Source organism: Schistocerca americana, chromosome 2 (genome assembly GCF_021461395.2).
Source record: "Schistocerca americana isolate TAMUIC-IGC-003095 chromosome 2, iqSchAmer2.1, whole genome shotgun sequence".
NCBI classification, from domain to species: domain Eukaryota; kingdom Metazoa; phylum Arthropoda; class Insecta; order Orthoptera; family Acrididae; genus Schistocerca; species Schistocerca americana.
In genome coordinates this window covers 5,144,370-5,171,513 of record NC_060120.1, presented here as the reverse complement: position 1 = coordinate 5,171,513, position 27,144 = coordinate 5,144,370, and the positions used below count along the sequence as shown (strand labels likewise).

The following is a 27,144-nucleotide window of genomic DNA, read 5'->3' as shown; positions in this document are numbered from 1 at the left end:
TGAGGTCGTCAGTCCCCTAGACTTAGAGCTACTTAAACCTAACTAACCTAAGGACATCACACACATCCATGCCCGAGGCAGGATTCCAACCTGCGACCGTAGCAGCAGCGCGGTTCCGGACTGAAGCGCCTAGAGTCACTCGGCCACAGCGGCCGGCAAATTGGAAGGAACATATCAAAATTTTTGTGGGGAAGGCTAATCAAAGACTGCCTTTTATTGGCAGGACATTTCGGAAATGTAACAGATCTGCCTGCACCACGCTTGTCCGTCCTCTTTTAGAATACTGCTGCGCAGTGTGGGATCCTTACCAGATAGTACATCCAGAAAGTTCAAAGAAGGGCAGCACTTCTTGTATTATCGCCAAATGGGGGAGAGAGTGTCACAGAAATGATACAGGATTTGGGATGGACATCATTAAAACAAAGATGTTTTTCGTTGCGGGGCAATCTTCTCACGAAATTCCAATCACAAATTTTCTCCTCCGAATAGAAATATATTTTGTTGACACCGACCTACATAGGGAGAAACGCACACCATGATAAAATAAGGGAAATCAGAGCTCGTACCGACAGATATAGGTGTTCGTTCTTTCCAGGCGCTATACGAGATTGTAGTAATAGAGAATTGTGAAGATGGTTCGGTGAACCCTCTGCCAGACACTTAAATGTGATTTGCAGAGTATACATGTAGATGTAGAAGCTCCGAAAAGAAACACTGGGGACTACTAGTTCTTTACACCGAACATATCCGAGAACAATCAACAAAATTTTGCTGCCGGTGTTCGAGTTCATTATACGCATTCATGTCTGTCTTTTTTTTTACTCTGTTTCTGTACAAACGACGACTGACATGCAGTAACTACACGCTTCGAACATGCATCCGTGCCCCAAGCAGCTCCGTCAGTCCACGGAAGACAGTTAATGTTTTTTTTTCCTCTTTCCTGCTGTTTCACTACTAGGAAGGTATTCTGTATCCGTCTGGAAGGTAGCTGCTGGGACGTACGGTCGTGTCGAGGCTGGATGTGGTGTCAGACATCGTGTCTTGACGCAGACAGCAAGAAAAACGAGGAGCGCTATGGGAATGCCGCCTCCTGTAACATTGCTCTGCTACGGCATACCGCCGTCGTGTGTCGCTAGCATTCCGGCTCGAAACTGAAGATCGGAGTGACCGCGAGAGCTGAATCGGGGCGGCGCGCAGGCCCGGAGCCGCATGCCAGCGCGGCGCGGCGCGGCGGTCAGCGGCCGCGGATGCAACGGCGGCCAGCCGGGCCGCGCAGCGCCGGACCGGTCGCCGACGTTGGCTCAGGTCAGTCAGCGGCGGGCGCGTGACGTCACGCGGGACCCGCCCGTAGGTGTGTCGGCCGCGTCACCGGCCCCACGCGCCTCCGGCCGCGCGCGGCAATCCAGCCAGCCGCACACTGCCGCGCACCTCCGTCTACTTTCACTGCAAACTGTTAGTATCTGTTTAAAATAGCATACAAATGTAGTCGAGAAATTGCGAAAATCGACACCCTCCGCAGCTGACGTAACTGATGTCGCTGACGCGGTGTGTCTGTGACAGTCCGTTGCGTGGACCGAACGGAGTAAGGGGCGTCGACGCGGAGACGAGAGAGAATGGCAGAAAAGGGCTGTCGGCTTCCCGCGTACGCGTAACCACACCGTAAATGTAATTGACAGACACAGAGAATCGACGGCAACTGCCCAACTTGTCCACAAGAACTGCTGTACCACTCGCAACTGTGTAACACAAAGTGAGAACAATCGTCTGTAGAAGGTCCTAATCGATGGGTATCAGAGATGACAGTTAGTTCAAACCCGAAACGAATTGGTGCTTTCCGTGACTGCAGGTCCATCTCAACCAATTGCCGAGCCAACAGTGCGAAGGGAACTGCATTCTAGGTAGCAACTATGGAGGGCTACGGCCTACCTTGTCCGTGGCTGGAATAGAGTTTCAGAGACCCTACCTTCTGACTGTGATGAAAACTGGGTGACTCTGAAGTTTCTAAACAAACTGCGAGCTTCAGTTGGCAGGTCAAAAGTCTTGGGCAAGACGGGGCTACACTGGTCGAGAAGATATTCAGTGCGACTGTTGAGAAGAAAAGACTGTTCGTCGTATCCTTCACTGCCGACTGAGAACAACTTCATCGAGGAGCGGAAAATGCATTGGAAGTGGCCAATGTTCTGAAAATGGTTCAAATGGCTCTGAGAGCTATGGGACTTAACATCTGAGGTCATCAGTCCCATAGAACTTAGAACTACTTAAACCTAACTAACCTAAGGACATCACACATCCATGCCCGAGGCAGGATTCGAACCTGCAACCGTAGCTGTCACGCGGTTCCAGATTGTAGCGCCTAGAACCCCTCGGCCACTCCGGCCGGCCAATGTTCTGAGCAAAAGTAATATAGTCATAACTGTGTATATAATATGTCCTTATATGAGAATAAATAAAGCTCTCAAAAAGCATTGCTCACAGCACCACGTAAAGACAGACTTCCTCAGCGAGCCAGACAATATAAAAACTTGGACAGTAGCTTGCTAGAAGCAAGTAGCTATACCAACCAGTCACGATTTCGCCTCATCTCAACTTACGCAAGGCAGTGAATACATCGATGGCTCTTAGAAGTGTTTAATCCTCTGAGTGTGGGGTCAGGTCCAGGTCGGAGATAGTTCTGTGACAGGATGTTCATTTCAGCATTCTCGGAGAACTAGTGTTGTTCTTTCTTGTACAGTTTCATGGTCGCTGTCGACACTCTCATCTTTCGAGGTAACTGCCGTGTCAACACAGATGCGTGCATACGCACCGCGTTCGATGAACGCACAGGAATCGTATCACACGTCGAGTGTCCCCCAAATCCCTAAATCACCCAATCTCAGTCACACTGTATTTTTGTACTTTCTTTTTTTTGTATTTGTGATAAGTGATGCAACTCTCAAAAATTCTTAAGAAAATCAGCTTTGAAGTTTTCGGAGCATCTTTAATTCATTAAAAAAGGACAACATTTCGCTGTGGTATGTGGTTCTGTGATAGAACGGTCATCTGCAAGGTGGGTGGTCAGCGTTCGATTCCTAGTTGACGCAAATTTTTAAACAAAGGTGAGTTTTCTTCTAGCTTTTCCGTCAAGCATAAAATACATATAGCTGCTTTTTTAACAATCTTTTATCAAAGATCAGTAAATAAGAATTTATATTTGCAATGAAAATTGGATTTTTGTGTGTGGTATGCAAATACATATAAGAAGACGTGCATTTTTCAGTAAAATGACAGATATGTGTTAAGCAGCGGATGTCTGATGGATTTCTTATTTAAAACAGGTGTGTATTTGCATAGAACGAAAAACGTAGTGACCAAAATGAGATACGAAACAGAGATACATCAATTGCCAGTCTAGACCGCTACCAATTATTTTTTGTTTTTTCATCTTTATGTACACTGACGGAAAAAATGCCATCACCAAGAAATAACTAATGTAGAGTAATGAATTTTCGGGAACACATTTGTCTAGGTAGCATATTTAAGTGATTAACGTTGCAGTTTCACAGGTTAGAAAAGCCGTTGCAAATGTGAATTTCTGGTACATTAGTAACTGGTGTAATCGCCAGAATGTTGAATGCATGTTGCACTCGGCCGGTCAATAGAGCCGTTACAGCGCCTGTTTAAGGCAAATCTGATTTTCATCCTCATAGTCCGCTACCGGCGCCGCTCTAATGCGAATGGCGCGAAATCTGAATAGACAACTCTTCCAGATGTAGAAACACGCCCATCAACTTCTGTTTATCTCGTACAACTCTTCCAGATGTAGAAACACGCCTACCAACTTCTGTTTATCTCGCACAATCCATTCTTGGTCTTGGGATTTTTTTTTCATCACTGTATTTTACGCTTCACGGATGTGCTCTTAGAAAATGCACCTTTGTTTGAAAATTAGCATCAACCAGGAATCGAACCTGGGCCACTCACGTGGCAGATGAACATTTAACAACAGTGCCACACGGGTTATTTCAAAGTCGCTTTTCTCGAGAATTTTTGAGAGTTCCTTTGAACTGTTTTGGCAATTGACGTTTGAGTTCTGAACTTCATGTACTACAAATATTTTTTTAAAAATATATACAAATCCCATTGCTGTTTGGCCTCCTTTTAAGACTTTTTCGAATGGCGGGTGGAAAATAGCAATCAACAGCTATATACTTTTCGTCACTCTGCACGTATCATCATCAATGAATTGCTTCACCTGGATACGGCATCCTGAAGAAACTTTTATAGTGTTCTGCCCACGGAACCGAGGCCATTACCAATGCGAGAAGCGATGTTACACGGTGGGTGATCCATTGGGGGTGATCCATTTTTTTCCCGGTGTGCTTACATTTGTTTTATATTTTTTTTATTTCGTTATTTTATAAAACGGCAGCATTAATAGGACTTCTACTATGAATATCAGTTTTCTGAAATAGCTGCACTATAAGATTCCAACAGGCAATCAAGCATCAAATATAAGCGTGGAAGCAACAGCACAAGCTAAACCGCTACAGGTAATTTGTAACGAAAAAGTTGTCACTCGCCTTTCCTAAGGTTTGATTTAAATTATTGCTAGCAAAAAAAGGAAAACCTGTATTTGCTACAAATAACTTATCCGGAGAGCATAAGCCTTCTCAATTCAAGGTTACGCTTTTCTTTTTAGATCCGTGCACTGGTTGGGGTTTTCCCAACTTCTCTCCCACGTCCCACCCCGTCGCGTTCTGTTTCGTCTTCCCTCCAGAGCTTTTCACCTGCCCGCCTTTGCTCACCGTTCCGACACGCTTAAGAACGGCAGACGCACGGCGTAGAAAGTTTCGGTATTCCCAGGCAGAAAACCGAGCTAAGCGCTAATACTTCTAATTTGGCTGCCGGCCTCAGTCCTGATTTATAGCCATCCGCTACAAGCGACTTTTTCCGTGCTGTCACAGTTCACGGCTGCTGTAAGAAGAGAGGTGCCGTTCTACGTGCAGGAATGTATCCGTGTGTGTGCCAAATCTGCCTACTTGTCAGTTGCTTCTCAGTTCACTTCTGGTTCTGCCTGAGTACCCAAGATGAGAAAAGACAACCAGATGTCGACCCGCCTTGTGATATACCGACATTATCCAAGCTGTGGTGGTGAACGGTGTTTGCTTCAGGTTGCACAAAATTTCTCTGTAACGGTATATTTAAGACTAATACCGGAGATGCACTTCCGCAATGCAATATGTCTAGAGCAATTCCTTACCTGGAATTGCTAATATAAACCACAATCTTTGATCAATAAAAAGGGAAAGATAATGTTGAACTATAACATTATTGGCAGAATTTGAAGCTGCCATTATTTATTGATACGAAGCACGAATAAAATGCTGTTAAATGTGTAACAGAACCCCGATAAGGGCCGCGTAACAATGGTCGATCGAAACCATGGGGTAATTTGCATCATGGCGCGTTCACACACACACACACACACACACTCACACGCATTATATATACTGGGTGTCTCTCCCAACAGTCGTCAGGCGCATTTTCTCTGGCGTTTCAGCAGATATTCGCAATTTTGTTTTTGCAACTTTTAGCTGGAGTCAGCGCAAAAAAAAAGCTGCGCATAACGTCCTTCATGCGCCATCTAGCGTCGATAAAAGACCGCCAGTTTGTTTCCCGTTACAAACTAAATCATTTTTAAAGTGGTATTTTACGTGGCCATTCGACCGAGTGGTCCCAAGATATTCGTTTTACTTGAGTGTACTAACAGGCCTAGCAAAAGTACAGTGGGGATTATTGTTGTCAACGGCAAGTGTGCGGTGAATGAATGGAACTAGCTTGTTTCCAAAGAAGAATCTGTTAATATATATCAGTAAGATGGAAAAGCCACTAGACCGATCTGGGAGCGCTGTATCGAACAGGCATTTAAAATTCCTGTTTAAAAATAATTTTCTTTGTAACGGGAAACAAACCGACTCTTTCCCACAACGCTGGGCGTCGTATGAAAGACGTGAAGAGGAGAATTTGATGGGGTTGACACCAGCTACAGGTTGCGTAAACGGAATTGCAAGCATCTGCTGAAACCCCAGACAAAATGCGCCTGGCGATCCATAGGAGAGACACCGGGTAAAACAAAGGAGGGGTGGGGGGAGGGAGAGAAAGAGCGAGAGAGAGAGAGATGTGGCTCGGACCGTGTGTTAAAAACATGGCCGTAATGAATTTTCTATCGGTTACTCTCGTTCAGTGGAAGGTGTTGAGACCGTTCCATTTCAGAAAGTGACAGAGTTAAATAGCTAGTTGCATCAGAAATACAGAAAGTCCACTTAGGTTTCTTGTCAGTATAGAAGCCGAGATACTTTGGCGGCTCATGTCCAGTCGAGAGGCGCAGTGACATAAACATAAACCCCTTCCAGTGGTTTATATTATTTCTTACCTATGCAATGGAAACATTCAGGTAACTTTGAAGGACGTAATAGTTTTTCGTCCTCTCCATCCAGACACTGCCAAAGGCTGCTCATAAAAATCATACATACGAGGGCTGTTCGTTTATTAAGTCCGATCGGTTGCGCAATGGAAACTACAGTGAAAATCAAAAACGTTTTATTTGCTACTTCTCTGCAAAGTCGCCGCTCCGACTTTGAGATTTGTCGTAGCATTGTACCAACTTTCCAGAGGGCAGCCGTCTGTGCTTTTTGCAATTCTGTACGCTGGTCTGCAGCTCATTGTCTGTGCCAAGCCGTTGTCGCCGTGAGCAGCGGATTGTGTGAGCAGAGACGAAACTCAAAACACTTCCCACCGAAAATGTTGCGGGAGCTTTTTCATTGCCCCTGCAGTGTGCGGCCGAGAATGGTCACGAAGAAGGAAATGGGCGACAGTTACGTTATGTGGGCAGCATGAAATCAGGCGAAATCTCGGAACAGGCAGTCACACTTGACCGGAGTAGCCCTCGTACGAATCGTCAGTCTGCTGTCAGTTTCCGACACAGGTCATCATCATCAACATCGCCTCATGCTCTCATTTCACAAGATACTGCGGAAGGTTTTTAAATTTAAGCCGGGACATTGGCACAAGGTTCGGCGATCGAGAACTCGGCGCCAGCACCTGTGTGTCCCATACCGTCGATGGAAGTCTACTCCCCACCACCTGAGCACAAACCGTCTACCTATAAGTCGAGCAGCATTGCACAGGAGTCCATTATCGACCTCGGCCATGGTGACGAGTTTTAGTTATTTTGATGGATACACACTCCTCCAGGGCACGATGGACTCTTCACTTGAACTGGAGTCACTGTTCCTCTACAAGTTCATTAACCAAACTGAATGATGAAATCTGTTCTTTATGCATTGTAATGAACATATAGACCGGCTATTTTTGTAGCTCTTCGTATCCTTTTAGTGTTGTTGCTACAAATGCAGCACGATTGCATATTCGAGTCTGCGTGAACATCGTGGAAGAGGTCTTTGCTGTCAAGTAGTCGCATGTATTACGTGACGGGTATTTTGCACTCAGGACTTCATTGTTTCCGCCGTGCTCCGTCACAAATGCCGCACCGATTGGCGATTTGCGATTTATTATTACGATCAGGAGGTTACTTATAAGGCGGTAAACGCTGCTTGTAATTTATGGTGTATAGAAAGCTAATCGCAGCAGCTTAATCTACGGGACCAGTGATTTCGGAATACTCCACTTTATCGGCCTGTGTTCCGTAATTTCCAGTGCGACGCCCCGTAACGACGTTCTCTCCGAGCTAAACTGTCGATGTGGAACACCTGGTCCCTGTCTTCGAGTTATGTTAATAGCGTCGCAGCAGTGGACAGGGCAGCTAATACTGCTTTAGTCATCGCTGCGATAAGCTGGGTATAAAATCTACATAATTTTTATCGCAGCCGCCATGCTAGTTCCAATGATAATAAATATCTCCGGTCGGAACACAACCGCAATTTGGTGAGCAGTTTCTGGCACTTTTCTTCGCTTTCATTTTCCTTCTTATTCTTTTTTGCAAAGTGTTCTTGTCCCGGCGGGTCGTTCGTAATTAATGCGGCGAATTACAAGCCGCCCTGGCTGCCGCCTCGGGCATATCGACGGGGCCCGCCCTGTTGGTGTACGGGCCTGTGGGCACCACACCCACCACGCTTTTGGCCGAAGAGTATCTTTAACTGGTTGCGTATAAGCTCTTTTTTTTCTGTTGAAGGCGTTTAGAAGAAACGTACACTGGGTAAATTTCGACTCACTTGTCTTTAATTTAAGGTAAAAGGAAGGGAACTGCGAAGCAACGATGGATAACAGAAGAAATACTTCAATGGATCGACGAAAGAAGGAGATACGAAAACGTTCAGGGAAATTCAGGAAAACAGAAATACACGTCCCTCAGGAATAAAATAAACGGGAAGTGAAGGGAAGATAAGGCGAAATGGGTGCATGAGAAATGTGAAGAAATCGAAAAAGAAATGGTTGTCGGACGGATTGATTCATCATATAGAAAAGTTAAAGCAACCTTCGATGAAATTAAAAGCAAGAGCGCTAACATTAAGAATGCAGTGCAAATTCCACTGTTAAATGCAGAGGAGAGAGTGGGTATGCGGAAAGAGTACACTGAAGGCCACTTGAGCGGGAAGACTTGTCTGGTGACGCGATAGAAGAAGAAACAGGACTCAACAGCGAAGAGATAGGGGACCCAGTATTAGAATCAGAATATAAAAGAGCCTTGGACGACTTAAGATCGAATAAGGTAGAAGGGGTACATAACATTCTATCGGAATTTCTAAAATCACTGGGTTAAGTGGCAACAAAACGACTATACAGATCGGTGTGTAGAATGTATCACAATGGCGATATTCCAGCAGACTTCCGGAAAACTATCAGTCACAGAATTCCGAAGGTAGCAATGGCTGAGAAGTGTGAGAATTATCGCACAGTCAGCTTAACAGCTCGTGCATTGAAACTGCTGACAAGAATAATATACGTGAGAATGGAAAAGAAAATTGACGCTGTGTTAATGACGATCAGTTTGGCTGTAGGAAAGGAAAAATCACCAGAGAGGCAGTTCCGACTTCGCGGTTTTAGAAGCAGGACTGAAGAAAAATCAGGACACGTTCATAGGATTTGTCGACCTGGATAAAGCGTTTGACAATGTAAAATGGTGCAACACGTTCTAGATCCTGAGAATAATAGGAATATGCTACTGGGAAAGATGGGTAATATACAGTATGTACAAAAACCAAGAAGCAACAATAAGACTGGAAGGCCAAGATCGAAGTTCTCGGATTAAAAAGAGTGTAAGACAAGGGTACAGTCTTTCGTCCCTACTGCTGAATGTAGACGTTGAAGAATCAATGACTGGAAAAAGGAAACGTTCAAAAGTGGGTTACAATTCAGGCTGAAAGGATATCAGTGATAAGGTTCGCTGATGACATTGGTATCCTCAGTGAAAGTGAAGGTATCCTCAGTTGAAGTGAAGAAGCAGTACATGATGTGTTGAATGGCATTGACAGTCTAATGAGACAGAATATGGATTGAATATAAACTGTAGAAAGACGAAAGTAATGAGAAGTAGGAAAAATGAAAATAGCAAGAAATGTAACATCAGGAATGGTGATCACGAAGTAGGTGAAGTTAAGGTATTCTGCAACCTAGGCAGTAAAATAACCCATCACGGACGGAGCATGGAGGACATGAAAAGCAAACTGGCAATGGCAAAAAGGGCTTTCCTGGTCACGAGAAGTCTATTAGTATCAAACATAGGCCTTACTTTGAGGAGGAAAGTTCTGAGAATTTACGTATGGTAGTGAAACGTGAACCGCGGGAAAACCGGAATAGAAAAGAATAGATGTGGTCCAACAAAAGAATGTTGATAATTAGGTGGACTGATAAGGTAAGGAATGGGGAGGTTCTCCGGCAGAATCAGCGAGGAAAGGGATACATGGAGAACACTGTCAAGGAGAAGGGACAGTATTGTGCATGTCAGGATGTGGCTGAGGTGGAAGTGGAGTCTAAAAAAGAACAAGTGTTAATTTTTCAACTCCGGTTTATTGAGAAAACATTTACTGATTGACCTGGCCAGGGTACATTATGTGAGTTTAGCGGCCCTAAGGCGCAAACAGATTGAGCCGGGGCTCGAAAAGTGCACGGAGGCGCCTGATCTCGTCGGGGGCCTGGCGCTCACACGTGATCTCCCGGACCTTTCTGATTGGCTGCTGTAGGAGCTCTGCCTAGGCAAGCGACGCTTCCCTAAGCGTCACCCCGTCAGCAGAAAGGTTGTTTGTTCGCCGAGCACGTGAACAAGCCGTGGGATAGCGGCACATACTGGAAAAATCTGATGTGTCGCCAACCCAGGGCCCGAGCACGGCTTTGTGAAGATCCCTTGCCATCCATAGCTCACGCACTTAAAAAAATTTTCCCTTTTCTTTTATTGAAAATAAAGGACTCCCGTACTCAATCTGTCTACACCTGTACAGTATGATAGGACATCTGCTAAGACATCAGGGAATATCTCCCATGGCACTAGGGCGAGCTGTAGAGAGTAAAAACTGTAGACAAAGGGAGAGATTGGAATACATCCAGCAAATAATTGAGGACGAATGTCGCAACTGCTGCTGTGAGATGAAAAGTTTGGCACAGGAGACGAATTAATGGAGGGCCGTATCAAACCAGTCAGAAGCCTGATGACTCAAAAAACATCATGTTACTTGACCCATTACCGTATTGTACAATCTCATCTTCAGAAAGTCCATATAGGTGCTCTAATTAATCGGGATCCGCACACGCCATCTACTCCAAAACGTCACTGTGTTTGGATGGCATTCGCGGATTTCGATTAACCACAAAAAAACCGAATTGGTATACTGCCAAAATTGATGCAATGATATGGCTTTCTTAAATTAAAGACAGAAGAGAGGAGATTTACCTAGCGTACGATTAACAAAATACAGCTGAGAGCCCCAGTTGATGGATATACAAAGAGGGAATCTAAAAAAAAAGATGCTTTGGAGGCGCTAGAAGTAGAGATGGAAGGAGTAAGCATTGGAGGTCGGAAGATCAACTGCATCAGATTTGTTACTGACATGCTACTGCTTGAAGATAAAACGACAGCTCTTCAAATAACACCATCCACATTTAACGAAGGATTGTAACGCAACGGAACGAAAACCAAAACAAAGAAACCTAAGGTGATTTGAGAACATGACAAAGAACAGGTTGTACAGTACTGATATTTGGGAACCATGCTGATTACTGGACAAGTGAAAATAAAATCAATAACTGCAATGGCAAAGCAAGCTTTCCAGGAAACTAAACGGTTGTTATGCCGCAGGATGGCGTTAGAGTTGAGGGAAACGTTAGTTCAGTGTGGATAAAGTAAAGTAGATGAACAAAGTGAGAAATAGTGAAGTAACGGAAAAGAACGCATAACTCTCGTAACCCTGTTTTAAAAGGGGAAAACAAATTAGATGAGACAAAAACTGCGAGGAAAAGGAATGCTGACAACAGTGGAAGGGCAGAAGAAAATAAGAAGGAGCAAAATAAAAATGCTGGGTGAGACGTAAAGAGGAGGAGCACGACGCGTGATGACGCTCATTATGATGGTGGTGGAGCCGACGATCATCGTATGATATCGTTTATTTTCGACTGGCCCTTCTACGAAGATACATAATGCCCTTGGATTGATTATACCGTCTGAGGTCACACTTTTATATACCTGTTATGAGTGATCAACTTGAAACTAGTTGTAACATCCCAGTACATACTCCTGACCATATCCGCAGCAGCTACTAGCTAGAATCTTTGTTATAATGAACCAGCATTAGTTTAATAACACCGCCATTTCGGCCTCATCACGACGTTCAACACCCTCTTCACGACACGCGTGAGTACAGTGACTCAAAAGACAGCGGAAATGACGCGTAACTCAACGCTGTAGGTGCTTTCGCTAACACACTTCCAATGCATTACGCAATAATAATTTCTTTGTTACGTGCTTATTTTAATTAGGTAGCACTGAGCTCAATATTAATGTAAACTGTTCTTATAGATGATGGAGGCTTGTGGGACTCCATAAAAATTCGGGAAACCATTCAAAAACCTCAGGCTAGCGTTTTTTATGTAGCTTGTAAGGTCTAATCCGCAATGGTTGCCTAAAGGGCAAGTCTTATGAAAATAACCGGGTAAAAATTATATGCACTTTAGTGCCGTACCTGGTATGAAAACGTGTGAGAATTGGAGAAGCTATCACACTGACTTCTGGGAGTACAGTCTGACACTGTGCAGTCTTCGTGAAACGGATTTGAGACGAAGGTGGTGGGTGCTTGAAGTACCACCAGGAAGGTCGACAGAGGAGAGAACGAATCTTAGCAGAGGATAGCCAGTGAGCGCCGGCCGGTGTGGCCGAACGGTTCTAGGCGCTTCAGTCTGGACCCGCGCGACCGCTACGGTCGCAGGTTAGAGTCCTGCCTCGTGATGGCTGGGTGTTGTGTGATGTCCTGAAGTTAGTTAGGTTTAAGTAGTTCTAAGTTCTACGGGACTGATGACCTCAGATGTTAAGTCCCATAGTGCTCAGAGTCATTTGAACCATAGTCAGTGAGCCCTCAGTGCCTGGTTCAAAATCTAGGTGATTTCTAGGCGTAGACTTATTCAACGTGACCGTAATCATTGTCTTCATACTAATGTAGATGTCCTGTTACATAAGTAGACTGGAAGAGTGGAATGACTACTTACGAAGTATGGACTTGTGGTTGATGGCTGTTGATGAGTCGGGAATGAATGGAACTCAGAGGGTGAAACTGGTGTCTTCACATAATCTGCTGTTCTCGAAAAACCTCAAAGTGGCCACGGACGTAAGGGCCTTCTAGGGACGGCCGAAAATGGGTCTGTTCAGTAAAGAGGTTACTACACTGTATATTAAATACCAGCTCACTTTGGTAAGAAAGGGGCTAAGAAAGAATCTAGGTATTTACAACATAAAACTTGCATCAGTTGACGAAACGAGGATTGGAGATGGAGACAGACGAATCTCTCATCAGTATCCTCTACATCAGCCACTGCCGTAGCTCAAGGCATTAGTTCACCATTCTGTTGCCTCTCCACCCTCGCACGACGTAATTTGGGGTTTAAAGTTCTCCCACAACTAGCGTTCGAACCCTTCATATGCGACCGACAGCCTTCTGATTGCCTCTGTATCCCTTACGATGCCTCCTAGATACATTTCTGCTGTAGGTAGGTGTACGTTCCTGGACACGAGGAAGCTTCATAAGGGGAGAGCAGCTCCCAGAACCCTGCAGGAACGGCGTTCGTAACACAGGTGCATCCACGCTTTCTTGCACGGGTTTGCACGTGCGAGAACGCACTCTACCAGTAGCTGCGTTGCCTGTGCGTGTAGGGCTTTTTCCGTCTGCTACGGTTAATTGGCCGCTATCCACATATGGTGAGCATGCGCACAGCCGTGAAGTTTGGATGGCGCACTGCTCACTGCCTCTCATGTCAAACGAATTGTCGGGTCGATATACGTATCTACAGTAGTAGGACAGGTGCTGTTCCACTCGGCACTGAGAAGACTCGCTACGTTAATATGGCTGCGCGCACCGTTCACTTAAGATCCAAATCTCCTCGCATCAAGGTAGGAACTTCGCTGTTTCCCACAGACGTAAGAGTAATTCTGCGAACCTCGAGACCGGAGCCCGAAAACTCTCTGTGTCAGAGCCAGTTGAATTTAGGATGTTCGTGAAGTCCCAAACATGCAGTTTAAGAGCTTCTAATAGGGACTAAAGAGGTGTCATTGTGAACAGGAATTATTGTTCGTAAACGTACCGTTTTCCTGTTATTGCTGAAATACAACTGAAACCCGTCATTGAACGTCTCCCGAATCGCAAAGGTGAACTCGATTGTCGATTCATTGCTTCTGCGTCCAGAAACATGAACTGATCGACGAAACGCGCTCACTTGCTGTAATCAAAACTTTGTCTGGTAGCACGGCTTCAGTACGCGTTCTGGAGTATCCATGAGTCCTACACCAGCCGCTAACATGTCATTCAATGAAGCCTCCTCTCAGATCCGATGGGATCTCGTAAAATTGATAGGCTCCAAGAGTAAATAAATCAACGGAATCAAATTCAGTAGAAATAAATGGCGCTAAACTGGGTTTCCAAGACCCACACGCCTTTTTGTAAGCCGTTCGTCCAGAGGACTACAGACCGACCATAGGTCTTGCTCCATATTTGATAATACATCTTTAAATGCGAACATTTGAGATTAGGTTGTATCGTCACTGTTATGATTATTAATTGAAATACACGAGAAACTCTAGCCAATCACTTTTAGTGATCTTTGCCTAAGTATTTCGGAATATTAGACCGCTATTATTAAGTTCCTGATGGCCGGACTGTCCTGAAACAAGCTCCAAACACCTTGGCGTTGCGTCTTGGAGAGGGAAGGCTTAGCGACGCTGTTGATGCAGCTGTGCTACGTTGGTGAGGTTAAGTTCGGCGACCCCTTAATGCTATTCAAGACACACCCTCTCCCTTCTCTTGTTATAAAGGAGTACAAAACTGATATCGCACTATACACACATCTTTTTCAGTCACCTGTACTCAACAGATACACTTAAGACACAGCTCTTATACACCGCGAGGAAAGAGGTCGTAGTGCGCGAAAGGTGAAAACTACTGATAACCAAATGAACTCCAGATTCCACTAACCTAGCTTCGGATATTGAAGTTCTGTAGTCTATTATTACTAAATAATAATTAACAGAAGTCATGTTTCTAAAGTGCTTGTGATTGTCTATTTAGTGAACATCGTGCAGTTGGTACGAGGGCAGAAGCAGCTGAACTTTTCACGTCATGTTTAATTGAGACGAGTCGACATTTGTGAAACCCACGTTCTCCTCTTAGCGTGATGCTCTGTTGGTGTCGATGGCGAATAGTCTTATATTACAGACTGGCGTCATGTGAGCCTTTTGGTGTATATGTGTTTGTGTGTGTGGGGGGGGGGGGGGCGCTTGAGCTCACGCGTTCCAAGGAGAGATACGAACTACATCGCCTTTCCATAGTTGACTTTGTGTTGTTGTTGTTGTTGTGATCTGTCCAAAGACTGGTTTGATACAGCCCTCCATGCTTCTCTATCCTGTGCAAGCCTTTTCATCTCCGAATAGGTACTGCAACCTACATGCTTCTAAATCTGCTTACTGTCCTCATCTCTTGGTGTCCCTCTACAATTTTTACTCCTCACACTTCGTCCAGTACTGAGCTGATAATTCTATCAACCGTTCCCTTCTTTTACTCAAGTTGTACCACAAATTTCTTGTCTCTCCAGTTCTGTTCATTAGCTATTTATGTACTCATTTAATCTTCAGCATTCTTCTGTAGCGCGGTATTTCAAAAGCTTCTATTTTCTTCTTGTCTAAACTGTTTATCGCCGATGTTACACTCTCCAGACAAATACCTTCAAAAAAGGCGTCCTAACGCTGAAGTCTATATTCAACGTTAAATTTCTCTCCATCAGAGACGCCTTTCTTGCCGTTGCCAGACTACATTTTCTATCCACTCTACTTCGGCCATCATCAGTTATTTTCTTGCCCAAATAGCAAAACCTGTCTACTACTTTAAATGTCTCGTTTCCTAATGTAGTTCCCTCAGCATCACCTGATTTGATTCAACTGCATTACATTATCCTTGTCTTGCTTCTGTTGATGTTCATCTTATATCCTCATTTCAAGAAACTGTACAATCCGTTCAACTACTCTTCCAAGTCGTTTGCTGTCTTTGACAGAATTCATTGTCATCGCCAAATCTGAGGGTTTATATTTCTTCTTACTCCAAATTTTTCTTTCATTCCTTTTACCGCTTGCTCGTGCGACATATAAAGTCCTAAATTACCGAGTTCTCTGATCACTTAACGCGAACTGATTATTAATGATCCTGATGTTAGATAATACTGTTATTAGTTGTTTTCAAACTTTGGTCGTTATTTTCAGAGCATCAGTCGTATTCGGTTTCATGGAATGTGTGTTATTTGCTTTATAAAGCACATTTTTAATCATATTGTTTAAATTACATAGCAATAGATTCTGTGTGTTTTTACACTCTTTCGTTAAATTAAAACACAATGTGTTTACATTAGAAAACAGTTTTGCTAAGGTAAACAAAAATTATAACAGTTCATTGTTTGTTTCGCAGGTGGAGACGTGATGAAACGAGAAAGGCGTGACTGCATTTTTCCGCTGACGTAGACAGCACCACCTCGCTTGCAGCGATCGCAGCGTTATGGAATAAGAGGCGGAGGACACCGAGAATCCAGAGCAGAGTTGACACTGGAGAGTCTTCCGTGTACCAGAACGCACATTTGTTGGAGGACCCCACCCCACGTGATAATGGATATCACAGAAGCTTTCAGAGCGGAAGACATATCAAAGACGGACTTCTTCGATTTCGTCGTGGCCCCCGACGTGGGTGACCCGCCGCACGCGCTGACCTTCAACCGCTCGCTGATGAAGTCCATGGGCATATTCATCGAGAACTCCTCGGTGAACAGCGGCGCCGCCCAGATGGGTGCGTTCCAGGAGCTCAAGGAGGCCAACAACAACCACCTGGTGATGGCGTCCGCGGCCGGCGCCGCCAACGCCGGCGGAGACCCGGGGGCGCTCGCCTTCTCCGAGCACGGCTTCTGGTCGTCGCCGCCGCAGTGCGACAAGGAGACGGTGCGCCTCGAGACGGCCTTCTTCGAGGACCTCAACACGTACTGCTGGAGCCAGGACAGCGACGCGTCGGGATCCTCCAGCCACAAGGAGGCGGCCACGCCCGGGGGCGGCGGCCGGCCGGGGGCGGCCGGCGGCGGCAACACGGACGGCGCCATCTACACGCTGACGGTGCTGCACGGCAACGAGCAGCAGCCGGCCGGCGCCGCCGCCACCTGGTACCGCCCCCCGGAGGCGGCGGCCGCCAAGGGCGACCGCGGCGCCGCCTCCGCCTCCGCCGCCCCCGCCGGCGGCGCCCCGGAGGCCGGCCTGCGGCAGATGGCCGCCCAGCAGCAGCCGCAGCAGCAGCCGCAGCCGGCGCTCGACATCGACGCCATCCTCAGCATCGTGCCCGGCGACGGCCACGCGCGGACCAACGGCCCGCCCTTCCACTCCAACGGCTACCACCCGCACCAGCCGCACAGCCACCAGGACGCCAGCACGCTCAGCCCGCACCAGGCCATGGCCCACGAGATCAAGACGGAGCAGCAGCAGCAGCAGCAGCAGTACAGCTACGAACACATCTCCGAGTCGTCGCCGATGATGGAGACCAGCGGCGACGCCGAAACGTTTGGTGGCGCCACGGGCCAGACCGCGGCTTCCAACAACAACAACGACTGGAAGATTGGCGACAACAACAGCGGCACCAATGTGGACTCGCTGCTGAGGAGTGCGCTTCAAGGCAAAGGGGCCTTCTTGAACAGGTAAATTTTATATCTTATTCATTTCTTTGGGAGTCTTTTCCCCGCATTCATTATAAGTGGTCAAAATAGTTCGTTTTAACTTCCACAAATGCATTTTAAAAAACGAGAACTTTGTTTTTCACATTATGTTAATGTAAAACCCTCATGTCTGAAAAAGAGAATCTTTTCATTCATACTATGTTTTCTTTCCACTGCGTTGCATACTACACAAATGTAGTTTTTAATATCCACTGCACCAGTTTTTTCTATTGCCAACAATGTTTGTCCAAATTTAGAAAGTTGTTTTCCTCTGTACTGCTATATTGTCTCAAGTCTTTAGCACACATTGACAAACATTTTTCACCCACTAACTGCTTGTCCTCTTTGAAAATATTTATGGAATGACGAAACTTTTGGTCAAATTTACAAACACATCGTAACGTACTCGAGGTTTCCGAATGTGTGGTTAGTATATTTTTTACACAAAAATGCATTGTGAGACACCTACCTATTTGTCTGAAGCTGTGTCACTAACACACTAAAGCTTTTCACCTGCCGGACTTGAGTCTTGTTTCGTGACTGATGTATATTTCCCAGTTCTTAATTTCTCCTTAGTCTCCCTTAAGTTTGGTTTGTCTTATCTTGCTGCTTCCACAGTTAAGATAACTAAGCTACAGTGAAACTATCTACGCAAACATATAGCTGGCTATTCTATAGTCACGATGGATTAATAGAACAAGCTGTGGTCAGATGCAGCAGGCTGAACGGGGTCCCGTGAAACTTGACAGGCTTGTGGAAACCCAAGTTGCCCTGTTTTGACCGGTGTGCTTCAGTACAGATGTACTCTTGTGTTTCCGCTGTGACAGGCTGAGCTGCTTTAATGGTTGCGGGGGAGATAGGGGCAGGCAGGGTTGGAACAAGAATTTGTGCACCTCTTTGTACTAGCTAAGGATGTTCGTCTCAGTTCGAAACAACATTTATATGCATACAGACCATTACTCCCAAGGTTTTCCGTTGGCAGCCTATACCGAACTATCTCTATCGTCTCTAGAACAAACTCGACAGCTTACTAGAAACGAAAGTCACCGAGAAAATCCACAAGCAACTGTGTAACGCTAGTCGTCATCGTCAAGAAATGGTTATTTACGCACGCGCGATGATTTTAATAGCACAATTAACACACAGTTCATAGCCCATTCCATGGCCAGGTGACTTCCTGTCGCAGTTAGAGAGCAGGAGACCCTCTCTGGATAACATATCTGTTGTGGAAGCTGGTTGGGAGTAATGCTGTAAGAGTGGTGTGTAATAACTTTAGAGAAATACGTCTACAAAATAGAAACAACTGCCGATTTTGGCTACGGTTGCAATGCTTTTGCTATTCGTCCACCAATGGAGAAATTGATGTACTGTACATGTCTTTTTTTGGTTTTAGGTCTCCTTTCTTAAGCATTCGCAGTTATAAAAGTAATACAGGTTACATACTGTCTTTTGCGACTGTAATAGGTCTTATTTAGACCATGTGAGTATCACTTTATTGCAAAAGATCTTCAGTGCTTACTGCAAGAACTTTTTTTTTTTCAAATATTTTTGTCAGGGTCGTTAGCAGTTCTCATATTTTACATTACACCACTCTCAGTCACTCTGTCAAGTTAACCCTAGTAACACTAAAGAGGGGAAAATTTTACATTCCTACTAAACAATTAAATATTACTACACCAAATTTTATTCAAGGGAAGACATATTTTACACGTTATACATTACTTAAGTACAGTTATTAGATCCCCAATGGTTTGATAAATACTACAAAAGTCCTGTCTTATACCCTACTGAAATCGTAAATTTTACGAGGTTTCAGTAATCTAAGGTTAAAATTCATAACTCAGCTCTCAACCCAGAACTGACTGGACACACACACGCGCACACACACACACACACACACACACACACACACACATACACACGCACACACTAGTCAAAAAATATAAGCTCACGCACACTCCCACAACCACTGGAAACAAAACAAACGACTGTCACATCATACAATATCAAAACAAACTATACAAGGTGTAAATGTACCCATACAGCAAGAAAATGTAAATATATCTAGCGTTAGTGAAGTACAGTGTTCTGAAAATCGGGCATCTAAGTGTGGAAGAACATTAAGAACGACGTAGGAAGCAAAAGATCATAATTAATAATTATAATTGAATATTGTCTAACAGTAGTAATGTAACAACATGAGAACTGTTTACGGATTGACAAGCAGATTTGTGATAAAATCCATATTGTTACAGTATTAACTGAAAATGCTTTGAAATAAAGCGAAATGCCTAATATGGTCCAAAAAAAGTATTTTATTAGAGTCGCAAAAGGCGGTATGTAACGTATATTACCTGATGTACTGTGCGGTAGAATGTCCACTTACATTTGCCCTAATCCTACCACTGGATGTGGCATTGTAACTATCTTCAGAATTGTAAGTTTGAATAATTTCAAATAAAATTTCCTGTTCATTTGACAGTAGGAAGTGTGTCGAAATAGCATTTTTGTTAAACTGTGACGTGATGCAATGCCCAGTAGAAGGGTTATAACTAAATAAAAGTGGACATTCGTCTACGTAGTTCCTAATCAGTTTCTCAGTTGCTAGACCCCAAGGAAAGACACTGCTACCTAACAATAAACGGTTTTTTAGCGAAAGTTATTGTACACAATGAAGCAGCTCAAACCCTAATGAACTTTTATATTAACTGATTCCGGTCGCAGCAGTCTGCCTACGTGCGTAATCTTCTTAAGTTTGAGTTACTGATGTTGCAAAGGCTCCGCAATCTTTTGTGATATCTTCTGGGTGATCATTTGTCACAGGTCACTCTCTGTCTCCGTCTTTGGACTGATTATTTTAAGCTCGCATTTGGCAAATCCGTTTTTGCTCTTTTTGTAAAAGTCTTCATTGGTCATTAAATGTCATAGGATTGCAATATCTATAAAAATATCCACTACAGTACAGAAGTCTGCTGCTCTTCTTTTACGAGTGTCATTTCAAAAGTCCTGCTCACTGCAAAAGCGCAACCGTTACGGTCGCGTCATCAAGTTGAAATTCATGACGAATGTCTGCGAGACTTTAGGTGTGACGTTCGTGTTTGCTGGTTCGCGTTACTGTCTGGTGGACAATTCATTTTTAAAATAGAAGCTAAAATCGAGTCAGGTCGGGTTGCACGGAGTGACCAGCCAGCGTTTCTGCAGCCAAATCGAATCCCTAGGTGGAAAGAACGCAACGAAAATGCACAACGCTTTGAGAGAAGTATGCGGGAACAGTGTACTGGATCGTAGCACAGTATCACGGTAGTCTGCTCGTTTCCGTGAAGGCCGGCTGAGCACTGTGGACAACCCAGGAAGTGGAGAGCCATCAACTGGAACAGAGTACACCTCTCAAGTTATTGTTAATGATATTTTGAGAGAGGATTGACAAAAAAGCATGTGAGGAAACTGCATACGAGGTCAGACCTTTTGTCACTTCAGTTAACATAATCGTAACTGAAAAGTTGCAGAGGAGAAAAGTTGCTGCCAGATGGGTTGCGTATGACCTGAGGGAAGAGCAGTTCGCAAAAGAATCGCAAAAAGATTGCTTCAATGTTATCGAACAGAAGGAGAACAGTTTCTGAAAAGGGTTATTGCAGTTGGCGAAACCTGAATGCGAGATTTTGAGCCAGAACTGAAGTCTCAGTCGTCACAATGAAAAAGTTCCGTCTCTCCACCCCCAAAAAAAGTTACGCCGCCAACATTCAGTGATGAAACTGACGATGATCTTTGCGTGTGACATGAATAGACTCATAGCTACAAATAGAGTGGCCAGGGAGACATCTGCAAGATGTTTTGCGCCCGAAAATTCGTCAAATAAGGCCTGACATACTTGCAGTTGGTGACCTCATTTTGCACGATAATGCAAGACCGCATACTGCCCAGCCATTGATAGAAACGCTCGACAAATATGGATGGCAAATACTTCCCCACCAACCATAGGGATACAGTGCTGATATGAGCCCACGAGACTGATTTGTTTCCTAAATTGAAGGAACAACTCGGTGAAAAATCTTTTGTTACAATTGGTGAAAATTCCGGTGAGGTGACCCGAGTAAACAGACAGGTCAACAATGATGATGCCCTATGCACAGTACAGACGTTCCCAAACCGATGGGAAGCTGTCACGAGCAAGAATGGTGATTATATTGATGGCCTGTATACGTATTTTGTAAAATAAATTATTTTCTTCAGTTCTGTCTGAAAGTGTGTGCAGAACTTTTTAAATGACCCTAATAATTGTATATTGAGCAAGCAGTAAAGGAAACAAAAGAAAAATTCGGAGTAGGTATTAAAGTCCATGGAGAAGAAATAGAAACGTTGAGGTTCGCCGATGACATTGTAATTCTGTCAGAGACAGCAAAGGACTTGGAAGAGCAGTTGAACGGAATGGACAGTGTCTTGAAAGGAGGATGTAAGATGAACACCAACAAAAGAAAAACGAGGATAATGGAATGTAGTCGAATTAAGTCGGATGATGCTGAGGGAATTATATTAGGAAATGAGACACTTAAAGTAGTAAAGGAGTTTTGCTATTTGGGGAGCAAAATAACCGATGATGGTCGAAGTAGAGAGGATATAAAATGTAGACTGGCAATGGCAAGGAAAGCGTTTCTGAAGAAGAGAAATTTGTTAACATCGAGTATAGATTTAAGTGTGAGGAAGTCGTTTCTGAAGGTATTTGTATGGAGTGTAGCCATGTATGGAAGTGAAACATGGACGATAAACAGTTTGGACAGGAAGAGAATAGAAGCTTTCTAAATGTGGTGCTACAGAAGAATGCTGAAGATTAGATGGGTAGATCACATGACTAATGAGGAGGTATTGAACAGAATTGGGGAGAAGAGGAGTTTGTGGCACAACTTGACTAGAAGAAGGGATCGGTTGGTAGGACATGTTCCAAGGCATCAAGGGATCACAAATTTAGCACTGGAGGGCAGCGTGGAGGGTAAAAATCGTAGAGACCAAGAGATGAATACACTAAGCAGATTCAGAAGGATGTAGGTTGCAGTAGGTACTGGGAGATGAAGAAGCTTGCACAGGATAGAGTAGCATGGAGAGCTGCATCAAACCAGTCTCAGGACTGAAGACCACAACAACAGTAATTCGAATTCCAGTTTCTCTTGTGAGGTCATGTATTTTCCTGAAAACTGTTACTCAACATAGTCTAGTGCGAACTCACGATTTTCTTATACACACCTTTGCCTCTTTTCATTTCATTGGTCTCCAGTCATTTCTTTTCCTCTTCTTCTTCTTCTGCGTCCTCCCTCCTCTCCCACTCTTCCATTGTCCTTTTTCTTTGACCCGTGACAAAAGTGCTGGCCCTCGGAAACACGAGCCCCGGTTGCCACAGCTTAGTTACGTCACTAACGAGAGAACTTTGCCCCTTCTGCAGGTACAACGGCGTGCACAAGAGCGACTGCCTCAAGGACGGCCACACGGAGCTGCGTCGCGCGCTGTCCACGCCGCCCGGCAGCCACGGCAGCGGCTCCAAGACGCCGACGGCGGCCGAGTCGCCGGTGTTCGTGCCCGAGGCGGCGGAGGACAGCGCCGACAAGAAGCCGCTGGTGCAGCACCTCCAGCTGGACAGCGGGCCGGCGGGCAGGGCCGCCATGTTCGACGACGGCGACCACCACTCCCCGCCCGCCACCAGCGTCGACGACATCCTCTTCTCGTTCCCGGGAGGCTTCGACGAGAAGATACGGAACATCACGAACGAGGTCGTGGAGTCGGCGAAGCGGTTCTGCGTGATGGAGCAGCAGCCGCACGACCAGCACCACGCGTCCCTGTACATGGCGCGGCTCCCGCCACCCACCCACGACGGGCTCGCGCTGATCCCTCTGAACCACCACCACCAGCACCACCACCACCAGCACCACCACCACCACCAACAGCACCACCCCCACCAGCAGCCGCACCACCACGCGCTGTCGTCGCCTCCGGCACCGCAGCACCAGACGCCGCCGCCGCCGCCGCCGCAGGCGCCGCCGAGGGCCAAGAAGTACTCCAAGAAGCAGAGCTCCGCAGCCAAGGGGGCAGCGCAGCAGGGCGCAGCCGGCAGCACGCCGGGCGCGCGCAAGGAACGCTCGCTGCACTACTGCAGCATCTGCAGCAAGGGCTTCAAGGACAAGTACTCGGTGAACGTGCACATCAGGACGCACACCGGCGAGAAGCCCTTCTCCTGCACGCTGTGCGGCAAGAGCTTCCGCCAGAAGGCGCACCTCGCCAAGCACTACCAGACACACATCGCGCAGAAGAATCTGACACCGGGCGGAGGCGGCGGCGGCGGCAGCGGCTGCGGAGGCGGCAGCGGCGTGTCCAAGCCGTCCACCAACAAGAACCGGTACGCCGCTCCCAAAGCCTCGTGATTACTGCGCCTCGGACGGCTCCTTCTCCTCTAAAACGGTCGCAGCAGACTTTCTGTCCAGTGGCTGTGTTGGCACTAATGTTACCATCTTCAGAGCATTTGGCTTTGTAGGTCAGTCCGTATTTCCGAGTCACCAACTACGTCACTGTTATTAGCAAATGTAATTTTTTTTTATCTCGTGGACACACAGTGCATTTTATATAAACTACACTGCATATTTTAGTTTATAGATGCCCCTGTGAATTTCAATAAGTGTGGAAAGTTATAAACGTCCCGTTTTTCTTTTTACTCCTGCTGATCTCTCAGTATTATTACTATTATTATTTTATTGTTATTATTTAATACTTGTTTTTAAGTTTCGTATAAATGTAAATAATTATATCACAACGATAATTTCGGCGGAGGCGATGAAGATGACCATACCAAACCACTGTCCAAAACTTCACGGAGTAGCACAAAAATGACTCGTTCACATTTTATCAAGCATTTTTGCTGAAAACACAGATGTCAGTATTCTTCCATAAGCGCTGGAATATTATACTACTCGAAAAAGAAAAATATAATTTTGTTACAATATTCTTTCCAGAAAACTACGACAAAATCATATGAAGAATAAAGAGTAACATGTGGAGAAATTCCATAGTGAGACCGGAACATCCTTGACATAAGGTAATGCCTTCTGCTTTTCTGAGATATGCTAGTGTGTGGAGCAATGTGACAGAAAAATAATCATTCAATAAAGTGGAAAGTGTCTCAGATGGTTTGTTTCGACTCCAGCTTCATAGTTAACCAAATTTATTCAGTTATCACAAATAGAAGATGTTTCAAACATAAATCAAACTCTAGTGGTGATCGATCACGTCGTGGGCAACTGTTAGACATAATGGTCGCTGACGCTTCCTCACGGTGCTGGGGGCCATCCTGTATTGGTTATGCGTCTTGCTCGTTCGGTGAAATCTCATCATCCTATGGCCCGCAAATACAATAAAAAACGCCTAGCATTGGGGAAGCACCTCCAGCAAAAGTTGTTCCAAATCACGTGATCTGTCGCCCTCACAAGTTTCGTGCAAAAACTTTGGAACACCCAGTATATTACGTTTGCATAGATTAATGAACGTAAGCAACTACTGTTTGTGCTTATTACGATTTCTTATAATGTTCTCAGTACTTCTGAGTTTCACATATCGGTGCAAAACAATAATAATATCACTGGTGTAACTAGTAATAGCAATATCACTAGCATAGCTAAATATTTTGATATCATCCGCACTTACCTACTCCTAATTTGCCTGTGTTGTTAACTGCCTCTCTGACATGGATCACTTGTAATAGCTCAGTAACATAAAAGCACTGCATAAAAAAGCTGAGAGAGTCATGTGCCATAAAAAATATATTTGGATTTTAAAAAGAGAAACTAATTGAAGCTGTTAAACACAAATAAGTACAAAAATATCATACAACACTACTATGTCTCCAGAAATCATATCCAAAACAGTAAATTTTGACATGTCTAGACATGAAACTGTAACATACTCCAGTACCATTGAGTGCAGTTATGATAGCTATTTCTTGAAAGATGAGAACCTATTTCAGCCACAAGGTGTGATCTGTTAATCAGTATTATAAATGTAGGTACTTATCTTCTCTAAAATAACATATTCATCACTTCATAGACAATGTCTGTACACACACAAACACACAATTAATTTCAACTTAATTGCTGTTTAATGCATTACTCATATAAGCCATCAGTTCCAAGTATTTCTGTGTGTACACCATGGCATTGCCTCTGAAAGACTGGGGATGTTTTTCTTGTTGTGAGCATCTTTCTTCATTTCACTGATAATTTCACAGCCCCATAAATTCTTCAAAATTTTATAATTCATCTATTTTTGGTGGTCATGGTTATTGGTGTAGTGAGTAATTTCTGTAGTTTTCCAGTATTTGATAATCCATATACAACACTGGGTGATATTTCAGCAGAATTATTTCCTCCATGTCATTCACAAAACAGAGCAAACAAAACACTACCCTTACAAAGCAGGCCTCTGATTAAACTGTTGCTGGTAGTTCCTTCATAATATTGTTCAGTACACTGGGAGTAAACATACTGTTTTAAATATGCATAACTGAGATTACTTTATGTAGCTACAACTATCAGTTTATATTTACTATAAGTATCACTTTCATTTCTCCACATGTCCACACAGCAATGACATATTCTTCTCCTTGAAATTATTTTCGTGACTGTGTAAGAAACTCACTATCTCTCTTGTGAATCACATTATTTATTGTAGCCCATTTGATCACCAGAGTATTTGTCAGACTTTAATAGCAACTGACATTTTCATCTCAACATCACAAAGCACAAACATATCAAACTGTCATTTAAAATTAAGACTTAATCACAAAGAGAGTAAATAACTGATCATCCTTGTGTTTGAGGTGAAGCAGTGGTGCATATCAAGTGAAAATGGTGTAATGAGTGAGATCATTTAGACAAATCCTATAATATGTATACTATTTTTCCCAATCAGTTGAGGTAATTATATTAGGTATAGCAGTTATGAAGGCCAAACATTTGTTGCCAATTCATATTTTTATATAATGTTTATATATGTGTAATAAATGTTGTTATACAATTTAAGATATTTTATTTATGAGATATTAAAATACAAAGAAAATAAAGATTTTTATGGCTATGCATATATGATTGCAGCACTGTTTTCCATATCATAAAATATATAATAAAATACAGAACAGACTGAAATGAGTGAACTGTTTCTTAGCGTTAGTTAAAACTTAAAGAGTGTCAATGTCCTTCAAATTACATACAACTGTATCTTTTTTACCAGATTAATAATATTTTTACACAATTAGTGACTGTTTTTATTTACTGTCCCACAACAAAATAACTTTCATTAATAAGGCTCAATGTTTGAAACTCATAAAATATTCGCAAATGTCATACTCCTTTGTAGACGTGTTTTTCAGAGATCTCTATAACTACTCCACATTTCTATTTTTATCTGTTTGCAACAATCATTTTGTACTTAAGACAGGCAAAGATAGCCCTCTACACTGAGTATGTGACAACATTTATATGTTTACACCAAACACACCATGCAGTATGTTATTGCCAACATTATTTATTGTCTTAATTTATTTGCAGAACCCTAGGAGACTATTAATAGAGGTAAATCAATCTCGTTTTTTTTCTGCTCTGAATATCTCAGTCACAGAACTGTGAGATCAATATGTTTATTTGTGTGCACAGATGTCATAAAACCCTTACACATTACCACATACTGATTTTATCT

The 27,144-nt window shown here is 44.1% G+C and overlaps 1 protein-coding gene across 1 annotated transcript in view; it reads left to right on the top strand.

Moving 5' to 3' along the window:
* LOC124596588 (transcriptional regulator ovo) overlaps positions 1-26,528 on the top strand; it is an 858,575-nt gene extending 832,047 nt beyond the window's left edge. Inside the window, exons 4-5 of the mRNA XM_047135781.1 lie at positions 16,143-17,403; positions 22,853-26,528. Of these exons, the coding sequence (XP_046991737.1) occupies positions 16,337-17,403; positions 22,853-23,825 (2,040 nt within the window). The 5' untranslated portion in view covers positions 16,143-16,336 and the 3' untranslated portion in view covers positions 23,826-26,528. The remainder of the gene's footprint in view (positions 1-16,142; positions 17,404-22,852) is intronic.
* Positions 26,529-27,144: the final 616 nt, after the last annotated feature.